The 23,066-nt window shown below is 44.7% G+C and overlaps 1 protein-coding gene across 1 annotated transcript in view; it reads right to left on the bottom strand.

Moving 5' to 3' along the window:
* Positions 1 to 11,803: 11,803 nt before the first annotated feature.
* The window catches only part of GABBR2 (gamma-aminobutyric acid type B receptor subunit 2), a 340,962-nt gene continuing 329,699 nt past the window's right edge, over positions 11,804 to 23,066 (bottom strand). Inside the window, exons 17-19 of the mRNA XM_059411211.1 lie at positions 20,895 to 21,024; positions 17,161 to 17,278; positions 11,804 to 14,400 (exon numbers count right to left, since the gene is read on the bottom strand). Of these exons, the coding sequence (XP_059267194.1) occupies positions 14,235 to 14,400; positions 17,161 to 17,278; positions 20,895 to 21,024 (414 nt within the window). The 3' untranslated portion in view covers positions 11,804 to 14,234. The remainder of the gene's footprint in view (positions 14,401 to 17,160; positions 17,279 to 20,894; positions 21,025 to 23,066) is intronic.

The following is a 23,066-nucleotide window of genomic DNA, read 5'->3' as shown; positions in this document are numbered from 1 at the left end:
CAGGGAAGCTTACCACCGGACGGCGCATTCCCCGGCCATTGGCTGCGAGGGACGCCGGCTCGATGACGCCACTTCCGGCGCAGCTACGGGCGCTCGCGTGTCTGGGGCCCTTCCCGCAGGCTTCCATCCGGAGAGTTTAGCACCTTGGTGACCCTTCGCTGGCTGCTGGGGACTCCCGTGCATCTGTCCCAGCTCCTACTTGCCTCCTTCCGCGAGCCGCCCAGGCCCGGCTGCTGCTAAATGATGATGCTAAAATCTTTAAAATATTTGCAAACCAGTTCCAGTGTTTTACAAAGAATTATATAGTATATCTAGAAGGAGTTACTTGAGAGATGCAGGGATATTTTAATAACTAGGAAAAAACCCCACATCTGTAGTGCAAAAGCAAGCATCTTAATATTTTGTAAAAAGATATTCGATCAAAAATGTATTTTCTAAAAAGGTGTGTGATCAAATTCAACATCTATTTCTAAAGTTTAAAAATGTATTATTATGGAAATATAGTTGGTACACAGTGTTTCACAGTTTCTTAATAAAACAAATAGTATATCTTGTTCTAGATTTTCTAGCTAAACAATGATCAATATTTGAAAGAATATAATAGTTTCAAATACACAACTTAATCTGAAAAAATAGTTTTCCCACTAATATTCCAGGATCTAATCTAGGATTCCACATTTCCGCATCACTTTCCCTTAGTCTCTTCTGAACAATGACGTAGTTCATCTTTTACTTTTTTTTTTTTTTTTTTTTTGACCCTGACATTTTTCAAAGGGTATTGGTCAGCTATTTTGTAGAATACTGTGAATTTGGGTTTGTCTGGTATTCTCTCATGATTAGACTGGGGTGATGGGTTTTGGGGAAGACTACCACGGAAGTGCTCCTCTCATCACATAATATTCAACTGTGTGATATGCACATGGTGATGGTAAACTCCCATCACTTAGTTAAGAAGGTTTCTGCCAGATTTCTTGTCTATAAAGTCACCATTTTCCCCTTTCAACACTCTGTTCTTTGGAATAGAGTCACTGAGGCCCCACCACAAGATGCTCCACCTTCTGGCAGGTGTTGGGGTGGGGGCAGCTGATAAGATTTTTTACAGTCTATTAGAATGATTCTAAAGGTCATTTCCAAGAATGAACAGGTGAGAGTGGCCAAATTTTTGAAGAAAAAAAAAAGGACTTAGAAAGGATTTGACCTACTAGATATTCAAATTTATTAATTCAACCAAAAAGTATTTTGTGGGTGCCTTCTCCCAGGCATCATTTAAAATACAGGGCCACAGTGATGAACAGGACAAGTCCCAGACCCCACTGAGCTGTCATTCTAGTCCAAGGAGACAGGCCATTGATAGGTAAAAGTATATGATCATGGTGACCTCAGATTCTCATACTTTCTAGGAAGGAAATGAACAGAATGATAACAAAAGAATTTAGTGTTTCTAGTACAGGGAAAGGCACATCAATGTAGCAAATAAGTTCAGAAAAACATACAAATAAGTGTAGGGATAGAGTACAGGACAGGATTTCTCAACCTTTCCCCCCATTTTTATCCCTAGAGGAGCCTTTTCAGACTTTTCCCCTACTCATCACCTCCCATAAAATTTTAGCCCCACAGATATAATGTGTATCTCTTTATGTACTGCATGTATGTCTGAGTGAGGATATACATGTGAGGAGCCTGCTTCTCCCTGTGCTTGCCACTCCCCTTGTTTGTGCGTGTGCACTCTCTCTGACAAACATAAAAAGAATAAGATTTTCTTTTGTACCCCAGAAACCAATTTTCAACCCTCTGCAGGTGATGTTGTCCCTATTGAGAACGCATGGTATTGAAAATATCATGATGAAGCTAGATGAAACTTCTTAGATGAAGCTAGAATTTCAAATCAGTGGGGGACATGATGAGCTATTTAAGAAGTTAGTTTAGAGGGGCGCCTGGGTGGCTCAGTGGGTTAAGCCGCTGCCTTCGGCTCAGGTAATGATCTCAGGGTCCTGGGATCGAGTCCCGCATCGGGCTCTCTGCTCAGCAGGGAGTCTGCTTCCTCCTCACTCTCTCTGCCTCCCTCTCTGCCTACTTGTGATCTCTCTCTGTCAAATAAATAAATAAAATCTTAAAAAAAACCCTATTTTAAAAAAAGAAGTTAGTTTAGATATTCACCTAACACAGTATTCAAAATACTGTTTACATAGATTAGAAAATTATGCATAAAAAGGAAACCATAATGTCCATTCAAATGGAATGTTATTCAGCCTGAAATAGGAATAAAATTCTGATATATACTATAACATGAGTGAACCTTGAAAATATTCTGCTAAGTGAAATAAACAAAACCCAAAAGGACAAATATTGTATAATTCCCCTTATATAAGTTACCTAAAATAGGCATTTTGCCTATTACCTAAAATAGGTAATAGAGGTAATTTTAGGTAATAGAATTGTAGCTAATAGAATAGGCAAATTTCTCTGAGGAAGAGTGATAGAAATTACTAGAGGTTGGGAGGGAGAAATGAGGAATTACTTTTTAAGGCATACAGAGTCTCCGAGATGATGAAAAACTTCTAGAAATGTATAGTGATGATGATTATAGAATACTATGTGCTTGATGGCACTGACTTTCCACTTAAAAATGGTTAAAATGGTAACTTTTGTTATGTATATTTTACTACAATAAAAAATTTAAGTGAAACCGTAAAACACTCAAAGAAAATAAAGGCAAATGTTTATATAATCTTGGTTAGAGGGAAGGAAGGCCTTTAAGAGCACAATATCAAAAAACAGCACACAGGGATGGCTGGGTGGCTCAGTGGGTTAAGTGTCTACCTTTGGCTCACGTCATGATGCCTGGGTGCTGGAGGGCTGCTTTTACAGCAAGGAGCCTGCTTCTCCTTGTGCTTGCCACTCCCCTTGCTTGTGCAAACAAAACAAAACAAAACTGCACACAGAAAGCTAAAGAGTACTAACCTGACCTTAGAAATATTCCAAATGTGTGTACCAGAAAATATCAGAAACTGCCTAAAAAGACAAGTACAAAAGGAGAAAATTTTTTGAAACACATTTATAACACATGATACTGAATTAATATTTATAAGCAGCATTGACAAGTCAGTTCAGCCAAAGAAGTAATGAAAATAGTGGAGAAATCAAAAATCCATTAACAAAAGACTAAATGTGTAAAAGGCAAAATCTTTCAAACACTTCAGTGATTTTGACCTATAATATTGGTAATATATATATATTTTTTGGGGTGGGCTGTATTCTTTGTCTCTGGAGTGGGGACGACAGCCAGGTCAGTCTGCTAGAGGAGGGATTGGAGGAGAGTTGTGGAAATTGGGCCGAGGAACCCAGATGATAACTTGGCAATTGAGGTCAAAAGTCCTGGGAGTTGCATGTCTTGTGTTTTCGGAATTCCATTTGTAACAGTTCGTCATAAGAAAAAAAATCACAAATGTTTACAAATATGTTCACCACAGCAGTACTTAACTCCTTCAAAAAACTGGAAGAAAATACAACTGTCCAAAAATTGAAGCTCCCCTAGGTAACAATTAAGAACTTTTTGTAGGAGGAGATGGAATGTTATGGAGAATATTAGGTTAACAAAGCAGGTCACAAAACTATTTTCACAAGAGTTACTTTTTGGTTAAAAAATGTATATATATACATATTCACATAGATACACAATTTAAATATATATTTATACATGTATTACATATATTTTGTATATGTACCAAAGATTGGAAAGATGATGCATCATGTCACATTTTCTCTAGGGGGTGGTGAATACTTTTTATTTTCTTATTATTGCTTTTCTATATTTTCCAAGTTTAAAAATTAGAATTTAAATCCTTAGAAAAGTGCACTCATAAGTACCCATCTCTTCCTGTTTTTAAGTTACTCCAAAGTTGAATATAATTCCTTGCTTCAAGAATGGGGATCATACAGAATTCTGGGTGTAAAATAAAGAAGTCACAAGGCTGAGAAGTCCAGCAAGGGGAATATCGTCAATAGTGTTGTGATAACTTTGTATGATGACAGAGGGTGACTACACTTATTATGGAGAGCATTAAAGAAAAAAATATAAGGGGGCACCTGGGTGGCTCGGTGGGTTAAGCCTCTGCCTTCGGCTCGGGTCATGATCTCAGGGTCCTAGGATCAAGTCCCATATCTGGCTCTCTGCTCAGCAGGGAACCTGCTTCCCCCTCTCTCTCTGCCTGCCTCTCTGCCTGCTTGTAATCTCTCTCTGTCAAATAAATAAAATCTTTTTAAAAATTTTAAAAGAGAAAAAGAAAAAATATAAGAATGGAGATCATAAACCTTTTCTCCAAGCTCTACTCCTACAGGAAACAATCAGAGTCACATATGAAAAGCAGATTAAGTTAAGGAGCTTTCTTGGAGAAAGAAATCCATAACATCCAACTCTTGGAAGTTGTAGTTAAGGACCCAGACTAGAACGCTGTCATTGTGGTGGTGGAGAGTTGGAAAGGCTAATGCAGGTTTTTCAACTTTTCCACCTTGTTACAGATTGAAGTGTTGTCTCCTCTAAATTCATATGTGGAAGCCCTCACCGCTCCCTCCCCCAGTACCTCAGAATGAGACTATTCTTGAAGATGGGGCCCTTAAAAAGGTAATTAAGGCAAAATGAGGTTCCAATCGGACTGGTGTCCTTATAAGAAGAGAAGGTTAGGACACAGGCACAGACAGGGAAGACCCTGTGAAGACACAGGGAGAAGACAGCCGACTGTCTACAAAGGAGGCAGGCCTCAGGTGAGATCAGCCTTGTTGACTCCTTGATCTTGGATTTCTAGCCTCCAGAATTGTGAGAAAATAAATTTCTCTTGTTTAAACCACCCAATCTGTACTTTGCTTGGCAACCCTAACAAACACACACACACTTCTAACAACAAAATGAGCTCCCTTGGAAACCCATCCTAGACACAGCCCAAAGTGGCTTAGAGCACCCCTGAAAACTCTCTGAAGCCTTCTTTTATAAACATAAACAAGTACAAATTCATATCAGACACTTTTGTCTAGCATATTTACACTCATTTCCAAAAAGCAAAATAGTCACGCCCTGCTCCCAAGCTCCTCTACTCTGAGGGATGTGGGGGAGGGGCGGGGAATAGGGTTCCCAGCTGGGCAGGTGTCAGAAAGCCTGGCCACTGGAATTTTCATTGGCCAATTACAACTTTTCTGGTTTTTGGTTTCTTTGTCTGTAATATAGGTATCATAGTCCACCTCCAGGATAATCCCACTGAATGTTTGTGAAGACCAAGAGGTAATGGAAAATTTCCACGTCCGTATTACTAATCTGTAGTAATACCAAGGCTCAGTTTTGCTCCAGAGGAAAATACAATAAAAAGGAAAAAAAAAAATTGAGGTTTTCAGTATAGGGAAACTTCCTTTGATCTGGATACACTAATTGCAGTGTATTCTAAAAGATGCACTTCTGGTTATTTCATCAAAATACTGTTAACATCCCTCTTCTCTCCTCTTCCTTCTCCAGAGAATATGGGTAACTGCAGGCAGGGCAAGTCGTTGTTGGAAAGCGACGCCTTGTGGCATTTGTGCTGTACTGCCCCTGGGTATATTGGGTGTTCCCAGTTTTGTCAAAGGGCTTTAAAGAGGAACCACGCAATACTCTTTTCCCCTACAACATATCCCATACAGGCAGGTTAATAACTTGAGATCCTTTAAAAAAAAGATTTATTTATGTATTTGAGAGAGAGAGAGAGAGAACAAGCAGGGGGAAGGGGAGAGGGAGAGGGAGAGAGAATCCCTAAACAGACTCCCCAAACTGAGCATGAAGCCTGACCCGGGGCTCGGTCCCAGGACCCAAAATCACGACTGGAGCCGAAACCAAGAGTTAGCTGCTCACCCAACTAAGCCATCCAGGCACTCCAAAAATCTGACATCCATAAAGTCAATGTATTTTACAGATCCCTTCAACCCATTTATTTAGTGAAGGCAAGAGAAATGGGTTTTCTATCAACAAAATCATATATTTGTGTTCACTAATGAACATTAAGCTTCCAGTTACTGAAGTTGTCTTCCTTGTCACATTTTTTCCTCCTCGTACTACAAGATAATTTCAGTTCTCTTATTAAGGTAGGAGTACAGTCTTATTGAAATATATATATATATATATTTTAAAGATTTTATTTATTTATCAGAGAGGGTGGGGGGGAGAGTGAGCACAGGCAGACAGAATGGCAGGCAGAGGCAGAGGGAGAAGCAGGCTCCCTGCTGAGCAAGGAGCCCGATGTGGGACTCGATCCCAGGACGCTTGAGCCGAAGGCAGCTGCTTAACCAACTGAGCCACCCAGGCAGCCCGAAATATATATTTTCTAAATTTTAGGCTTTCTGGCCAGCAAAACATTATCATATCCTTTCTAATAGACCTATTTTTGAGTAATAGAATTTCCAACTGATAAGCCCAAAGAATTTGTGTTTATTTGGCACATATGATTTTCAGATACATAGGTTTTTAATGGAATTAGTTTCACTTAAACCCATAGTCATTTGCAGATAGGATTCTCAGGCAGTTTTCCTGTAAAATATTGAGTTAGAGAAACAATGTTTAGTTTTGCATGCATACCTCATCATATAACACAATCTCAGAGGTCAAAATAGGCCCCCACTTACCTGACAGGATCACTGTAATGAATGTTCACCCCGTCAGTAGAAGTTCCCACGCTTGAACATAATGGAGATTTGGCCCCACACGTCCAGCAGGTGTTTGACAGCATTGAGCTATAAAATCTCGAAGGAATGGGGGACACCTGGGAGGCTTGGTCGGTTGGGCCTCTGCCTTCAGCTCAGGTCATGATCTTGAGGTCTTGAGCATAAGCTCCACAAGGAGTCTTGAGGGCTCCCTGCTCACCAGGGAGTTTGCTTCTCCCTCTCCCTCTGCCTCTGCCCCCCATGCTGTGTGCACACGCTCCTTCTCAAATAAATAAATTCTTAAAAAAAAAATAAAAGAATCTTGAAGGAATGACTGGACTCTGTGGATGCTGAAAGCTCTCCTATTTTATATTCCATCTCAAATTCCTTGAATTTGAATGTGAATCAAATTCTGCCAGAGAAACTTTTATCCCAGATAAATTTGCTTTTTAATTTATTTTATAGTTTAAAGAATCAAATAATGTAAGGGAATTTTTTAGTTTAATTTTCACAAATTTGTAAGCCAGAGGAAAAGAAAACTAGAGGTCTGTGTTTTATGTTCTTGGTATGCTTGGCAAGAAGTGTAGCACCATCATATAATGCGTGGGCAGAGGAAATCCCTCTGGGACATTAAGTATCAAATCCTGGTGGTACCTGGAGTTAGAAGGTCTGAATTTGAATTCTGGCTCCATCATCACTAGATGTGTGACCTCAGACCGGTTATTTGAACTCTCTGTGCCTGAGTTTCTTCATCTCTATAACAGAGAATAATCGTAATAACTCTCCTGTAGTGTTATTACACAATTATGTGAGATATACCATGTAAAGTGCTTAAACAGTATCTATAGGAAGCATTTAAGAAGTGAGAGCTACTCACATCAGAAGGAATTCTACAAATCATAGGTCCTTTGAGCTAGCAGAGACCTCCCAACAGACAGTTTGATCCTGGTCATGGCCAAACTCTCTTACTTTTATTTCAGGCTCGCAGACAAAAAGGTTTTTCTATTTCTTGTTGGTTTCATTAACTAACAGGGGGCCCTGAGTCTCTCAAACGGGAGCTGGCTAGATAGCAATGTCCCTTCAATGACGAATAGTGTCCATTTAACGATGGAAAATGATCTTAGTCCTGGAGAGGTGGTATGGCTCCATGACCCACCAGCTGAAGCGTATTCCAGGGGTTGCCTTTCTTCTTTCCACTGGGTTATTGGGAGCCTATTAGCTCCAGGGCAGGGTGAAGAAGGCCTTTGGGGGCTGTTCACATGTACTGCAAATCTTCAGGGAGCATGGCGAGAGAGGGAGAATTGAGATAAACATAGCTATACGCCATTGTTTCAAATGAAGGTTGAGAGCCATAAAATAGCAAAAGTCATCCATTCAAATGCCTATAGAGAGAAGACAGGTAATGATATACAGGAGTGAAGTGAGCTGGGTATAAGGAAAAAAGAAAAACCCCAGAGCAAGCAGGATGATAAATATCAATTGACACTTGGCCTTGATGTTGGGTAATAATAGGGCGTGGTGTGGCTACGGGGACCTAAAGACGATATGACCTATATAAAGAAGTACCTCTAATCAGCTCAATTGTACTTTTCAAAAGAAACTAGAAATGCAGATTTTATGTACATAATAATGATGACGATAAAAACCACTTGCTAACCAAAGTGAACATATCTGATTCCCCCGTAAGACATGCATGTTGTCAGACTGCAACCAATGAAATATAGGTCTTTGGGCTTATCCATTCCAGCCTCTCACCTAGTGGAGGAATTCTCTCTCCAGCTTCCCCATTTGAACCCTTCTAGAGATGGGGTGGCTCCTCTCTTCCATTATGCAAACTATTAGGTTTTTGGAGCCAAAGCTGTCTCCCTGGAATTTACTGAAGTCTGTCCTCCTTTGCAACTTTGGAGCAACGAGGAGTAAGACAGTCCCTTATTTGTGAGGACTTCCCACAGAGAGTAATAGTTGTCGCGCCAGGCTTTCCCGCTGCCCCCAAATCTTCCTTTAACTGTGTCCCCATGACATGATTTCTAGGCTTGTCCCTATCCAGTTCTGCATCCTCCAGAACGGCCCTTTAGAAACCGCATGCCAGAACTGGAGATAATGATGGCAGGGAAAGAAATTCAGACCCCTTGTAACTTTCACCACCAGGGATAACTGCTATTCTGATGTCTAATAGATTAGTTTGGCTCATTTCTGAACTGGATGCTATTGCAATCTTACAGTACAGTACATCCTCTTATGTCTGGCCTCTTTCAGCCTGCATGCTTTTTTTTTTTTTTTAGATCCATTAATATTATCACACATAGTTGTAATTTTTTCGCATTCTCACTGTTGTACGATTCCCACTCTGTGCATATATTATGTTACTTTTTTTTTCTGTTCTGTTGATAGCATTTGGTTATTTTCCATTTTTTACCAGCCTGATCATTTTTAAGCAGTGAATATCGTATCTAAGGCTGGCATTTCTCTCCAGAAGGCTGAGTTCCTTCCATCGTGCTTCTTCTGCCCTGGGCTGGCAGAGTCTTACGAGATCTTGGAGGCCTGGGTGTTCCTGATTCAGTGGTCAGGGATGGTGGGGGGTGCGGGAATCTGGGCAATGGGCAACCTGGGCAGAGTTCTGTTTCTGCTGTAGCTTCTCCCATGTTGTTGGCTCACCTACCTTTCAGTACAGGGAGGGATCCCTTACTCACTCTGTCCAGACCAGAGGGGCTCAGACTGGGGTTTAGAGCCTCAGGCGAGGACATGGATGAATCTTAGAGGTGTGCAAATCTGTACAATTTTAAAAGGCTGTACTTGTATTTAAGGGTAATCTAAAACAAATTTAATAGACATATTCTGGTTCGTTGGAATCCAGTTACTTCTGATAAGTAGTTTAAGGAAGTGGTGAAGAGGGCGTGTTCTGGAGTTGTCCCTGTTCAAATTCCTTCCCCGTATCTCAGCTGCGTGACTCAGAGCAGTACTTGGCCTCTGGCTGAGTGCCTTTAGCTGAAAAAGGATGGCAGTCATCGTTCCTACTCTGGGGTCCCTGCAGATCTAAATGAGATTATGCCCGCAAAGCACTTCACCTAGTGCCCAGTGAACATTAGCTCTCAATCACCATTTGATTTGTGTGTATTACCTGGGTGGCCCCATCATTGTCAACGGTTCATGAGAAAAACACAAAGGTGGGTTTAACAGAGAAGTGATGTGTGAGAGCCAAGTGAAGGCCAAATGATACCACGGCGCACTGGATAAATGAAGTTTTCACAGTGGTTTAAATAAAGAAAAGCAGTGTGATAATTGAGTCATCGCACTGGGCAGGCTGAGCTCAAAGGAGCGTGCCTGAGAGCGGTTGGCACTGTGTTCCCGCTGTGAGCCGCAATTTATTTTTCTGCAAAACCTCGTCTATCCCATTAAATCCATGTTGCTAATATGATTTTTATTGGTTTTGTCATTTTATTTATTTGCATTGAATTTATAAATTTGTTTTGCTTTTATATGAAAGATGTCAGCATGAGCTTATATTTAGTTTTGAACAAATTTAGGTAACTTTATAAGAACAGTTCAAGTTGTTGGGGCGCCTGGATGGCTCGGTGGGTTAAGCCTCTGCCTTCGGCTCAGGTCATGATCTCAGGGTCCTGGGATCGAGTCCCGCATCGGGCTCTCTGCTCAGCAGGGACCCTGTTCCCTTCCTCTCTCTCTGCCTGTCTCTCTGCCTACTTGTGATCTCTCTGTCAAATAAATAAATAAAATCTTTAAAAAAAAAAACAAAAAAAAACAGTTCAAGTTGACACTGTGTCTTAAAAGGGGCCCCCACAGTTTTCAGTTTTAGAAACACTGCTCTGAGGTTTTTGCATTGGAATTCAGACAGAGGGAAACCAAAGGTATTTCCTTTTGACACGGAGCCCAAACTCACCGCGAGTGCCAGATCTCTCCTATTACAGATGGGAGAAACCAGAATCGAGACAGCAGCCAAGATATCAGGGGCAAAGAGTGCCAAGCTAATAGCTTTTCACCCCCACTGGAGCCTTCAGGCCAGGAGTCCCTCCAATCTCACCGGCCTCCAGAGCTCTGAGTATGCACTTGATTTTGAGATCGAGGTGACCATGGAGTTACCGGTATTGCCTTCTGAGATCTCTACTTTTGTATTCAGGATCTTTGAGGTTTATGGCTCTGTGGGAGAAAATGTTGCCTGGTACTTAGATTACCTACATGTCATGGAGCAGAGTTGTCTCCCAGCCAGGGTTCAAGAGGTCTGATCCTTGGTAGGCTCATCATTGAGGATCCGGCACTAGAATGCTCCTACACGGGACCAGGCTAACAGTGAAGTCTGTGGGTCCAGTCCCCGCCTCTTCTGGGGCCTGCATGCTGTCACATGGCCTTGGGCTTCTCCAGCCTGCTTTGGACACCTTGCCTTGGCTCTATCTTTCAGACCCAGCCACCAACACAGACATGCAAAATGGTTAACTCTGCAAAAGTCTCATGGAAGACTGTTCTGAGCCAGAGGGAGGGCCTGCTGCTGGTGGGACATGGGTGAGGCAGACAGGACTCCCATCCTCAGGGAGCTCCTGGTCTGGGGTGGGGAGATGTGGCCAGCGTGAGCATGTGCCCAGAGCTGTGAGAGGGAGAGAGCGTCCCGAGTACAGAAAGTAAGAAGAAAGAGTTTCATGCGGAGGGATTCAGGAGGGTGTTTTGGATGGGACCCTGAAGGATGGCGCAGCTGGAGTGGAGCTGCAGGCTGAGGGCCCAGTATGGGTTAGTTAGGGACTTCTTGTCTGCAACAGGTGGGAACGGGACTTGAACTTAACTAGGCAAAAATGGTGATTTATTTGGAGAACGGAGAACCCTTCACAGCAGGGGAAGGACCCTTCAGGAATAGGATTCAGACACCATCAGGATCCATCTCTTGATTCGATTTCTCTCCATATCAGCTTCCTTTTCCTCTCTCATGGCTGACTAAATTTCCTTGCAAGGAGGAAGCCTGGGAAGAGCCATACTGGCCCGGCTCAGGTCACCCCAGCTGACACGGTCGTGGGGCTTCTCTGTTACTGTCCGCCAAAGGGAGGGAGGACGCTGGGGAGGCACCCCAGAACTGTCCCCCAAGTTTCTGAGCAGAGGAATAGGACCTGCTTGGACCTGCATTTTGGGACGAGTAGGCATTAAAGAGGACAGTTTTTTTCCCTTTTATTCATAAAAACAAATTTGCAACAATTTATTAAAAATTGATACCATGCAATAGGGGTACGAGAAATTCCTCATTTACATTTGATTCTGGCAGTCCCGGTCTAATTTAAAGCGTTTGTGCACTAACGTCACTGGAAAATGCCTTCAGGCTGAAGCCTCTTCGGAAATGTACGGTGTGTTTGCTGCATATAAAAGAACAGAACCGTTAGATAGCTAGAGTCACTTCTGTGGGTCTTGTTATTTGCAGGGAAATAAAAAAAAAGGGTGAACCTACAGTATCATTAAGACAGAAAATGTACTTCGTGGGTGAACCTAGAAGACTGTGCACGGTCAGGGGTCACAACGGGTTACGGACGCACACACTCACCTCCGACTGTCCAATACTTTTTGTTTCTTTTTGTTTCCTGCTATGCTGGAATAATATTTCTACAGGTATATTTTTTTGTGTGTGTGTATACATTATGTACAATGAATTGTCTCCTTCCCTTGGAAAAATTAATGTGGTCCTTTAAATTAAACCTGGTTTTGGTGAAATCAAGAAAGCAAGTCAATACTGGTAATACACAGTGAGTGACAACACCGATTTGTAGTGCCTAAAACAGACGATGACTTCAATTTGACCTGTGATGTGTTGACATTTTTTTTTCCCTAAAAGCTACAGTACCTCCATAACCTCTCTTTTGCGGGGGAGGGGAGGGGAAAGCTATGCTACGTGAAATCGGGTGTTTTTGAAATGTTGGCGATGATAAGATTCCTGTGGGCCCTTTTGTCAAAATCTGGTGGTGACAGCAGTATATATATTCCTGACTTCAGTGGTCTGGGAAGAGATTATTGCCTGCCTGTTGAAGCTGCCATTAGGTTTCTTTAGGGAGTGAGCGACCGCTTGGTTGTGCAGACGTCCTGGACGCTGTCCTTCAGGCCTTTCTTTAGCAAAGAATGAACCTGTCTAGGAATGTCACAAAAGTCGTCGGGAGCCTCTCTCCGCCAGGTTATCCTGGTAGAGGGCTGTGCTGGGAGCTTCTTTGGGCCAAACCCCTGGTGGTCGTGAGGGCCGAAGGTCACGGTCATCCTGATTCCTCACGGGTCACGGCTGCTTCACTGTTTGGTACGAAGCTTTTCTGGACAAGATCAAGTTTTGATCCTCAGAGAGACCCTGTGAGGTAGGCAGGATGGGGGTTATCTCAACCCCAATCTGTTGGGGAGGGGAAACGGAGGCTCAGAGAGACAGTAGGGACTTTCCCAAGGTCAAGAAGGGAGTCAGCCATGGAGTGAGGACTGGAGCCCAGGTCCTTCTGACTCCCAGGCCTGTACTCTCTGTTCGGTTGAAAGGGAAGAGTGATCTTATGAATGAGAACCAGTGTGTTGACTGGTCACCTCCGTGAACCCCAAGGGCGAGGTCCCTGGCTTGTCCGGATGGAAGGCCACCTTCAGGAAGCCAAGGAGAGCCCTCGGCTAGCAACTCTCTCCCTACGACTACAGGGATGTCTTCTAGCAGAATGCCCGATTCACTTTGGTCAGAAACAAAGTCAGTGGAAAAAAAACCAACCCCAGCCAGCCCTTGGGCCCTGATGAGAGGTTAAAGTGCACAGTCTTTCTTTAGAGTGTTTGCTGGAAACAGACATTCCATGATTAGCTCGGGTGGTCCCCCTGATTACTGGAACACCTGATACAAACACAAGGACACGGCCAACGTGGTGGGTGCGTGACCGACGGTCGGTGAATGCTGCAGAGCAGGTCTGCAGTGACGTGCCCTAAATCCCCACGGTCCCAGAATGGGTGTTATTGTGTTAATGTGTGGCATTTATTAGAGAGTAAGGTCCCACCGGGAGGCATGTGAGTCAGCCTGTTCCTGTACCCCAGCCCTCGGGCCGCCTGGCTGCCTGGCAGACTCCCTGTTCCAGAAAGACTGGGGTTGGCTGCCCTGGCGGCTGGGGGCCGGGCTGCCCTGCCCGCCTCCTACCCCAGAGGGGAGAAGGGCTGGCCTGGCCACAGCCAGGGATGTGTGTGCAGAGGCAGAGCTGGTTTCTCCGGAAGCCCTTCGCCTCTTTTCAAGGCTGCTCAGGGACACTCGGTGACTTCTAGCTGGAGTTCTAGTGATTTGCTCCTTGTCTAGGATTTTTTTTTTTTTTTTTTTTTTGCAAAGTTTCAAAATATCCCAGCTCCTCCTTCTTCGCAGACATTAAGGAAGAAGTCATTTCCGTTCCTCTTCTTTGTGAAAGAATAAAAACTTCACAAATAAGGCGCGAGGTCAGGTGCCAAGTGCCCCCATCCTGTCCACCTGAGTGCCATCGAGCAGTCCCACAAGGCCAGCCGTGGCGCCCAGCAGCTCCGCAGCCAGAGCTGACAGTGTTCCCGTAGCCTCTGCTCCGTGTGGTTCTGTCATGGGGGAGGCCCCGGCCCCAGGCCTCCCACCGTTACAGGCCAGAGACCATGACTCGGAAGGAGGGTGGCACGTGTCTGTGGCGGGGGCTGGCGGTGGGGCTGACGCAGGGGCTCACACAGCTGGCGTCCACGCCTCCGATGGATGGGAGGTAGGCGTGGTGGAGAATGGGGAGCTGGAGGGACAGCCGGCGCTGGATGCTGTGGCAGGGAGAGAGAGAGAGAGAGAGAGAGAGAGAAGGGGAGAGAGAGGGAGGGAGGAAGGGAGGGGGGAGAGGGAGAGAGGAGTTTTAGTGAGTATTTAGGAGTTTTAGTTTTAGTATTCTGGTCGCTCACCAGAATATTCCTTGGACTGTCTTTGGCTAAGAAGCTGACGGTGGAGACCAGTTAACCCGAATCCAAGATCTGTCCATCCCATCATCTAGCCTTTTACCGATCTAGCAGGTATTTAATACAGACCTACACCTGCCAATGACTGCCCTGGGAGCAACCAGGGAGACAGACTCAGCAAAGGGGACGCAGCCTTCCTGAGCATGTGGCGATTCCTAAGAACGGGTTTTGCTTATCTCATGGGTCTTTGCTGCCAGACGGTTCTCACTCTACTCTCACGAGCCTCCAAATGGACCGCGGGGCTTCTCGCTGCTCTGGCCTCCTCATTGGCTCCTCTGCCAGCTGCCTAGGATCTTTTTTCTAATTCTCCAGGTGAAACTTCTACCCACTCACCACCCAAACCCTTACTTGGCGGCTAGTTTCCCCTAAAACACTGCTAAAGGCCACTCATGCTTGCCTTTGCACACAATTTTCCCCCAGCCTGGAATACTCTCTCTACCTCCTGATCTGATGAACTCTTTCCCCTTCACTATCCACTTCAAACTCCTCAGAGAGTGGGCTCCTTCATTCTCTGAGCTCCCAGTGTTCTGGGTAAATTCCCAGAAGCACAGCCAGAAAAGCCCCAGGGCAGGGGAGAGGCAGGGGTGGTGTGTGACTCATGGCAGCGTGCGCGTGTGCGTATGTGTGTGTGTGTGAGAGAGAAAGAGAGAGAGAGAGAGAGAGAGCGAGAGAGAGTGGGGGGTCTGGGCTCTTCCCAGGTGCATCTTGTGTGGCTCTCTCTCGTACCTGGGAAGCTGCATTCTCAGTATCCTTAAGGCCCCCCTGTGTCCTCAGTGCCTGACCGCTCAGGTGGGGACCTCCCCCCACCCCCAGATCTTCACACAAACCCAGTAAGTGAAAGAAGTGCTGCTATTCTCCACTATAATGATTAGGGAAGGGTACCGAGTTTATGTAACTTGCACATGACAACGAAGCCAGAAGTGGGGAAGGCGGGTCTCCTGCTTCTTCTGGGAAAGGAGCTTGGTGAGGGAGCACGAGCTCTGTGAGGGAGGCAGATCAACTCACGGGGGGCCACCTCATCTCAACAGGTGTGCCCTCGTGTGTATTATGGCACTGATGGGGTCCTGAGATGGAGGGGGACAGATGCGGTGCCCCCCCTCATTCCCTGTGCACTGGAGAGTGTCTACCAAGGACACGTCACAAGTGCTCGCGAGGTTTGTGTGTTGGAGATCTCCTTTTGAAATTCAGCTTGAACCTGTCTGTGTACTCTGAGCTTTGACTGACCCCTGAACGCCAGAGGGTGCTGGCAGAGTCCAGGGAAAGAGTTGCTGAGGAATAAACTCTGACCTGGAAGGACTAAGGCCTGGGCAAGGCGGCCATCGGTCTGAGGCTCTCAGAGCCATGGCACTTTGCTGTCTGCTGGGGTCCCATTTACACAGTCATTCATTCAACAGCTACTTGCCAAACACCTACTCAGTGCAGGAGCCTGCATTCAGTCCAAAGAATACGGGAGGGACGCACACTTTATCCTCAAGGTGCTTACACTCTCGTGGGGGGTACTAATAAGTGAACTGCTGAAGACTGCCAGAGAACCATAATGATCATTCTGGAGTGTAAGCCAATGAAGCCTTGGAGCTAACTGGGTTGAGAAGGCTATTGGCCCTAACACCAAAGGGCCTCAAATTACACTATAGTTGGTGATTTGGCTGTCTCTGCTGCTTGTCACTTCCCGGGGAGCAAGTTTCAGTGTTGACGCTTTTTTCTTCCTTCCTTTCTTTCTTAAGATTTTATTTATTTATTTATTTATTTATTTGAGAAAGTGACCCGGGGGGTGGGGGCAGGGGGTGGTAGGGGCGGAGGCAGAGGGAAAGAGAGAATCCCAAAGCAGGGCTCGATCTCACGACCCCGAGATCACAACCTGAGCTGAAATCAAGAGTTGGATGCTTAACCGACTGAGCCCCGAGGGTCGGCAGCGCCGGGGTCGACATTTCTAATCTCTGCTTCCAAGCTGCTATGAGCAAAGGAAGACCTCAAAATTGCCAGTGGGAACAAAGCTAACAGAGATGTCCGGGTCTTCGCTTAGAGGCCACCTTCTCACTGAATCTCCTCTGATCACTCTATTAAAGGTTACAATCCCTGACTGCTTCCCCTGCTTTATTTTTCTCCAAAGCACCTATGATGTAATACACTAGATGCTGCTTTTTAAAAGAAGTTCTTGTGCCACTGGGCAGAATATAAGCTCTGCGCACGAAGGGATTTTTGTCCGGTTTTTATCACTTCTATGTCTGATACACAGTAGGTGTCAGTGAATAGTTGTGCAGTGAGTGCATTTAGCAAGGTTAAATTTTATGTATAATGAGGGCACTGTGCCTTGGTGGGCTTGACGGTCAGCAGACCTGGGTTCAAATCCCATCTCCTGCACTTCAGAACTGGGTGGGGGTTGACACGTCCCCTCCTCTTTCTGAATATTCTTTTTCTCATTTGTAAATTGAGGCTTGTAATTTGACCTGTGTCATGGGGTTGCTGTGGAGTTTAAATAAAATAAGGCATGTGAAAATGCCGGGCAGACTGATATTGCTGTGCGGGACTACCACGCTCTTCTGCAATAATTCTCAAGGAGAAAGTACTTACTGTTCTGGGGAGTTGATATCTTCTATAGGATCTTTGCATGTTCGAGAGGGCTCTGTTGTGTTCCACTGTAGCTGGGGATTTTGATCGAGGTGATTTTTTAAAATGGCCTTTCCCCCATCTGAATGCAAAACAACAAGATCACAACACATTCTGTTAACTTCATTAAAAAGAAAAAAATGCAGTCTTTCTAGGATGCTGCCCAAGGAGAGAGAATGCAAAAGAGCCTATTATCCCCTCAGAGCTGTGGTTTCTGCAGTCTCTCTCGGGACTAAGGCAGTGAATCTAGAAGCTTCTAACCAGGGATGGAAATGGCATCCTGGGGACTTCCTTTCTCCAAGAAAAAATCAAGTTAACCAATGTAAGCAACATAACTTGGAAATGAAAAGTTCTAATATAAAGGCCTTTTTCACTGGTGCACAGGGATGTGATGACAGAGGAAATAACCCTCCAAGGTAAAAAATATATATCCATAAGACTGCCAAGGATGTAAAAGAATAAGAATGGTCAGTAAACTGCTGGTGGGAGTACAAATTGGCATAATGTTTCTGGGGGGGGGGGGGCCACTTGTCCATAAGCATTGAACCCTAAAAAAAAGTGTTCTACCCAGAATTTTTACTTCTGGGATGTATCCCAAGGAAATAATGAGATTATGCGTAACATGTTCAAATTAGCGTTACTCATAATATAAAAAAAGGGTTGGGACTAATCTGAGTATTTCCAGTAACAATGGATTAGTTACATACTCATGTGTGGATGGGGCCCCCTTTCAAAGAAATACTGTGTAGCCACAAAATGTGGTGATGTGCATGCTTTTGCAACCCTCTGTGCTTCAGAACTATCTAGAGAGATTCAAAGAAATATTAAATATAACCCCCTCCCCCAGGGATCTGGAGAAGCACCGGGGTTTAGTTGTCTTTCTGTAGTGTGTGACTTTGTGAATGTCATCTTACCCCCATGTGAGTACGGTGGATCCTCTTTATTCACAGATTCTGTATTTGTGAACTCGCCCACTCGCTAACATTTATTTGTAACCCCAATCAATACCGGTAAGGCTTTCACGGTCATTTGCTGACACACACAATGTTGAAAAATTTATATTGACTTCACGGTCAACAAAGCACGTCCTATAAAGCACGTCCAAGTGCAAGACACCTGTGACGTGCCTGACGGAGAAAATACATGGCTTAGATGGGCTTCGTGCAGGCATACTTTATAGCACTGCTGACCATGAGGTCAATGTTAACGAATCAACATTGTATATTAAATAAGACGTCTTCAAGCAGAAACACACATACAACAAAGTTATGTCATGGGTTGATCAAAATGTCAACTCGAGAGAGCCTTGCAGGAACCAAACCCTGTATTCCCCCTCAGGAGCAGTGGTTTAGTAATCACTTATTAATTCATGGTTCACAGCAACTTTATCAGAGACAATCACTGTGAATAATGAGAGCTGACTGCATATCCTTATGATAAATCCCCAAACTGGAACTGTTGGGTCAGAGCAATTTCTATTTCAACCAGCAATGTTTCCCAACTGTGTCCTCAGACTCTCTGTAACTTTTTGGTTTCTTGTCTTTGCCAGTCTCATTGGTGAAAATGGTATCTCACTCAAGATTTCATCTGAATTTTTAAAAAGATTTTATTTATTTATTTTGGAGAGTGAGAGAGAGCAGGAGCAATGGGGTGGGGGAGGGTCAAAGGGAGAGGGAGGATCAGAGGGGAAGGCGGGTCAGAGAGAGACTCCATTCCAGGGACCCTGAGATCATCACCTATGCTAAAGGCAGCTGCTTAGCTTAACCAGCTGAGCCACTCAGGTACCCCTCATCTACATTCTCTTAATAAGGAGTGAGCTTCAGCATCTTTTCATAAGCATATGAATCTCTTGCACTTCCTTCTGTGAGAAGTCTCTTTTGCCCAGTTTTCTTCTGTGTTGCTCTTTTTTTGTAAATTAATTTACATATAATTATACATATTTCATATAAATTATATAAATTTCTCCTTATATGTAAGAAAATAAGCACATTACCTGAATTATAATATTTTTTGGCTTGGTTTGATTTTTTGATGACTTATGAGGGCTTTTGTGTTGTTAAAAAATTCTTTTTTACAATTAAATTTATCAACCTTTTCTTTTGTGGTTTCTGTGTTTCGCATCAAATTGAGAGAGGCTTTCCCGTCTCTGAGATTATAAAAAAAAAAATTCTCCTGTGGGTTTTCTTTCTTTCTTTCTTTCTTTTTAGTTCTTTTATGGTTTCACTTTTTACATTTAAATCCTTTATACATCTGGACTTTATTTTTGTGTGAGGTGTGATGAAGGGATTTAAGTTTATTCTTTTCCAAATAGCTACCCACCTATCCCCATTAAATGTATTGAATGATTCATTTCCCTCCACTAATTTGAAATGCCCACCTTTACCAGATACTAAAGTTACTGTGAATAATTTTTATTCTTTCAGTTGACTTGTAACTTATCTTAATTCAAACTTTTTTTTGCAATCATTCCACCCTAACCCAACCCTAAGAATTTCATAATTTTAAAAAAAATTTTTAGAAAGATTTTAAATTTTCTTTATTTGACAGAAAGAGAGATCACAAGTAGGCAGAGAGGCAGGCAGAGAGAGAGAGAGAGGGAAGCAGGCTCCCCACCAAGCAGAGAGCACAATGTGGGGCTCGATCCCAGGACCCTGAGATCATGACCTGAGCCATAGGCAGAGGCTTAACCCACTGAGCCACCCAGGCACCCCTCATAATTTGCTTTTATAATAAGAATACTTAGGATTTAGGTAATGAGAATAAAAGAAACTATAAACAACAACAAAAAAAGAAACTAAAGATTTTTCATTGATTTAAAAGTAATTTTATAGCAAATTAATGAATAAATACTGACAAAATGCCAGCAAACAGAGAAGTTTACTAAATGAATCCTCTCTTACTTTGTACTTACTGTTCCTTTTCACACAGGTGGATACTGTTAACAATTTGTTTTTTGCTCTTCCAGACCTTTTAAAAAACGCACTTGGCACATGCACACAGACACGTGCAGATGTGTGTGCATTTATGTGCATCATGCTTACTTTCATCTGCTATTTTCACTGGGAGGGCTCTCCATATCTGCATGAATAGGTCTGCCCCATTTCCTAACAGCTATATTACGACCCTTGTTTGGCTGTATAATAATGAATGAAACTGCCCTAAACGATGAATATTTATTTTATTTTTTTAAAGGTTTTCTTTATTTATTTGACAGACAGAAATCACAGGTAGGCAGAGAGGCAGGCAGAGAGAGAGAGGAAGGGAAGCAGACTCCCCGCCGAGCAGAGAGCCCGATGCGGGGCTTGATCCCAGGACTCCAAGATCATGACCCGAGCTGAAGGCAGAGGCTTAAGCCACTGAGCCACCCAGGTGCCTCCCACTTTATGCACTCTTAACAACACTGACAATCTCTGAAAATTTGGCCGAAATGTAGGCAAAACCTGGGCTGCTGGCTGTGACATGTACGTGTGCTCCCGGAACCCAAGAGACCGAGGGACAGAAGTCCTGGGTCTAGGCAGGGTAGGATGCCAAACTGACCCTGAACTGTGGATGCCAGATGCTCCAGCTCTGCATGCGTGGCTTCAGGTCATCCCCCTCACCTCCCCCAAGCCTCAGTTTCTTCATCGGTAAAGTGGAAGATGGCCAGCTGGTGTCTGATACCCAGGTCCCTACGTTCCAGGGACCCCGCCTCCTCCTACCTGTGCTCTCAGTGAAGTTTCCAAGGTTGAGGATGTCGTTGAGCTCTTGGTAGTGGTTCTGTTTAATGTAGGTGGTCTTCTCTGGTGTGTCCTGCAGCTGCATAGTGACCTCTTCCAAGTCTTTATCCAGCTGGAAGACAAAGGCTCCAGCTGGGTCAGAGGCCCGGGCCCAGCCCCTTCCCCAGCCCCCAGGGTCATGGGACTGGGTCTCAGGTGGGCCTTGGGAGGGCACTCTGAGCCAGAGAGGCCCCCTGGGGACTAGCTGCAGAGGGCCCCTGCTGGCTGTTGCTGCAGGAAGGGCTGGGGGGTGGTGGTGCCTGGGCTTCGCAATGATGCGTTCAGAGCAGGCTGGCGTCTCAAGGAAGCAGCTGGGCCAGCCCAGGGCGGCGGGGGAGGGTCAGAGCGTGGGCTCTGAGGTTGGACAGGTCTAGGGGCAAACCCAGGGCTGCCCCTTACTGTCTGTGGACTGGCTCTCGAGACTGAGTCTCAACTCCTTCATCCACAGAATGCAGTAATCACAGCACAAACCTCTGGTTACTGCGGAGATTCAATGAAGCAACGCACTCAAAGGTTAGCCCAGTCCCTGACACATCATGAGGCTAACCTGCTACAGGAATAAAAGTGCCATAATTATCATTCCGGATGCCCCACAGGGCCCTTGCAGGGGAGGACCCTTGGGCTGGTCAGCTGTAAGCCTCACAGAGACGCCTAAGCCTAGGACAATAGAGGCACCTCTAGAAGACGGACTGTAACTGCCTTCAGGTTACAGAAAACTCAGGTGCAAGACCTGGGGCAGACTAGCCCTTGAGAAGCCTGGTGTGTGTGTGTGTGTACATGTGCTTGCTTGTGCACACACATGTGTGTGTTGGGAGGAGGGGGTGGTAACTGGGAAAGGCAATGGACGTTCTACTATAGTGTAAGGAAGTTATAAACTGTAAAGTGTTGTTCTGATGTCAAGACCTCAGCCATTAATACGTCTTCACGTGGAGGAGGAGAGAGATACCGTGTTCTGTGAGCCTCAAACAGCGGGGCTAGGAGCAAAGGAGGCCAGATTGTGATTCCATTCCAGGAAAAGCCACCCAGCACTTTAGGGATTTTGACAGTGGCTTTGTTTTCAGGTTTCCTGAAGTGAGGAGCTCTTTACTGCTGGAGTGTGCAAGTAAAAGTCAAACGTCAAGTCATGGTCATTCTACTCAGAGAGAGGTCTGACATTAAAACCGAATGAGCAATGGGTTCTGAGGGGACAGAAACCTTTCCTCCTTTTCTCTGGTGACCAGTGGGAGGGAGGGCTATCCCATCCTAGAGCAGTCCAGCTTAGATGCATGGACAGCTATGCTTTAGATCTTTGTGACAGACTAATGTGAGTTCCCCAAAAGGCTACTGGGTCTAGCAAATACACATATGGAATGCCCAGTCCCATATGAATTTCAGATAATGATGCATCATTTTTCTTAGTGCCAGTATATCCCAAATACTGTCTGGGCCATCCTTACACAAAAAGTATGCTTGATTGCCTGAAATTCAAACATCACTGGGACATCCTGCATCGACACTGGCAATCCTGTGTCTCACATAGAAGTGTGACCATGCAAGTTCTTGCCAAGGTAACTGGAGTAGACCCAAAAGGCGCACAATTTTTGTATCACTTGCTCATCCCTTGTGTGGGCTTCCTCTTCCCCTCTTGCGACTGAGAACAGGACGTGCCTTCCCCCCAGCTTTAACTGACCCTGTGAGGAAGGCACCTTGGGGAGTGGCAGACAGTAGGAGGGAATGAGCCTCACCCAGTTATGGCCACGGAGGCAGAGCTGTCTGCCAGCTTGGACCCATCTCCTCAGGGCCATTAGGTGAGAGAGAAATATTTTCTTTGGGCCACTTCATTTTGGGGTGTGTTTGTTACAGCAGCTTAGCGAGTTATCCTGACTAACACGCTCTCCTTCGTTTCTTCCCCGTTCCCCTTGTCGAAGGAGGGTTTCTCGGGGAAACATGTAGCCTGCACACCAGAGGCCAATCCCACCCCTGGACACAAAAACAGAGGTGAAGAAGGGGAAGGTAATCTGTTCTCCTCTCCCAGGTAATAGAAAGTCCAGAATCGGAGGTCTGGCTTAGGCATAAAGGAATCTAGTTATGGCCTCTCTGGAATACTGAAGAACCAGTTAGGGACCCTCAAGAGGA

This window comes from Mustela nigripes, chromosome 9, assembly GCF_022355385.1.
Source record: "Mustela nigripes isolate SB6536 chromosome 9, MUSNIG.SB6536, whole genome shotgun sequence".
In the NCBI taxonomy this organism is placed as follows: domain Eukaryota; kingdom Metazoa; phylum Chordata; class Mammalia; order Carnivora; family Mustelidae; genus Mustela; species Mustela nigripes.
The sequence above is the reverse complement of the archived record's forward strand: the minus strand, read 5'-3'. Positions and strand labels throughout refer to the sequence as shown.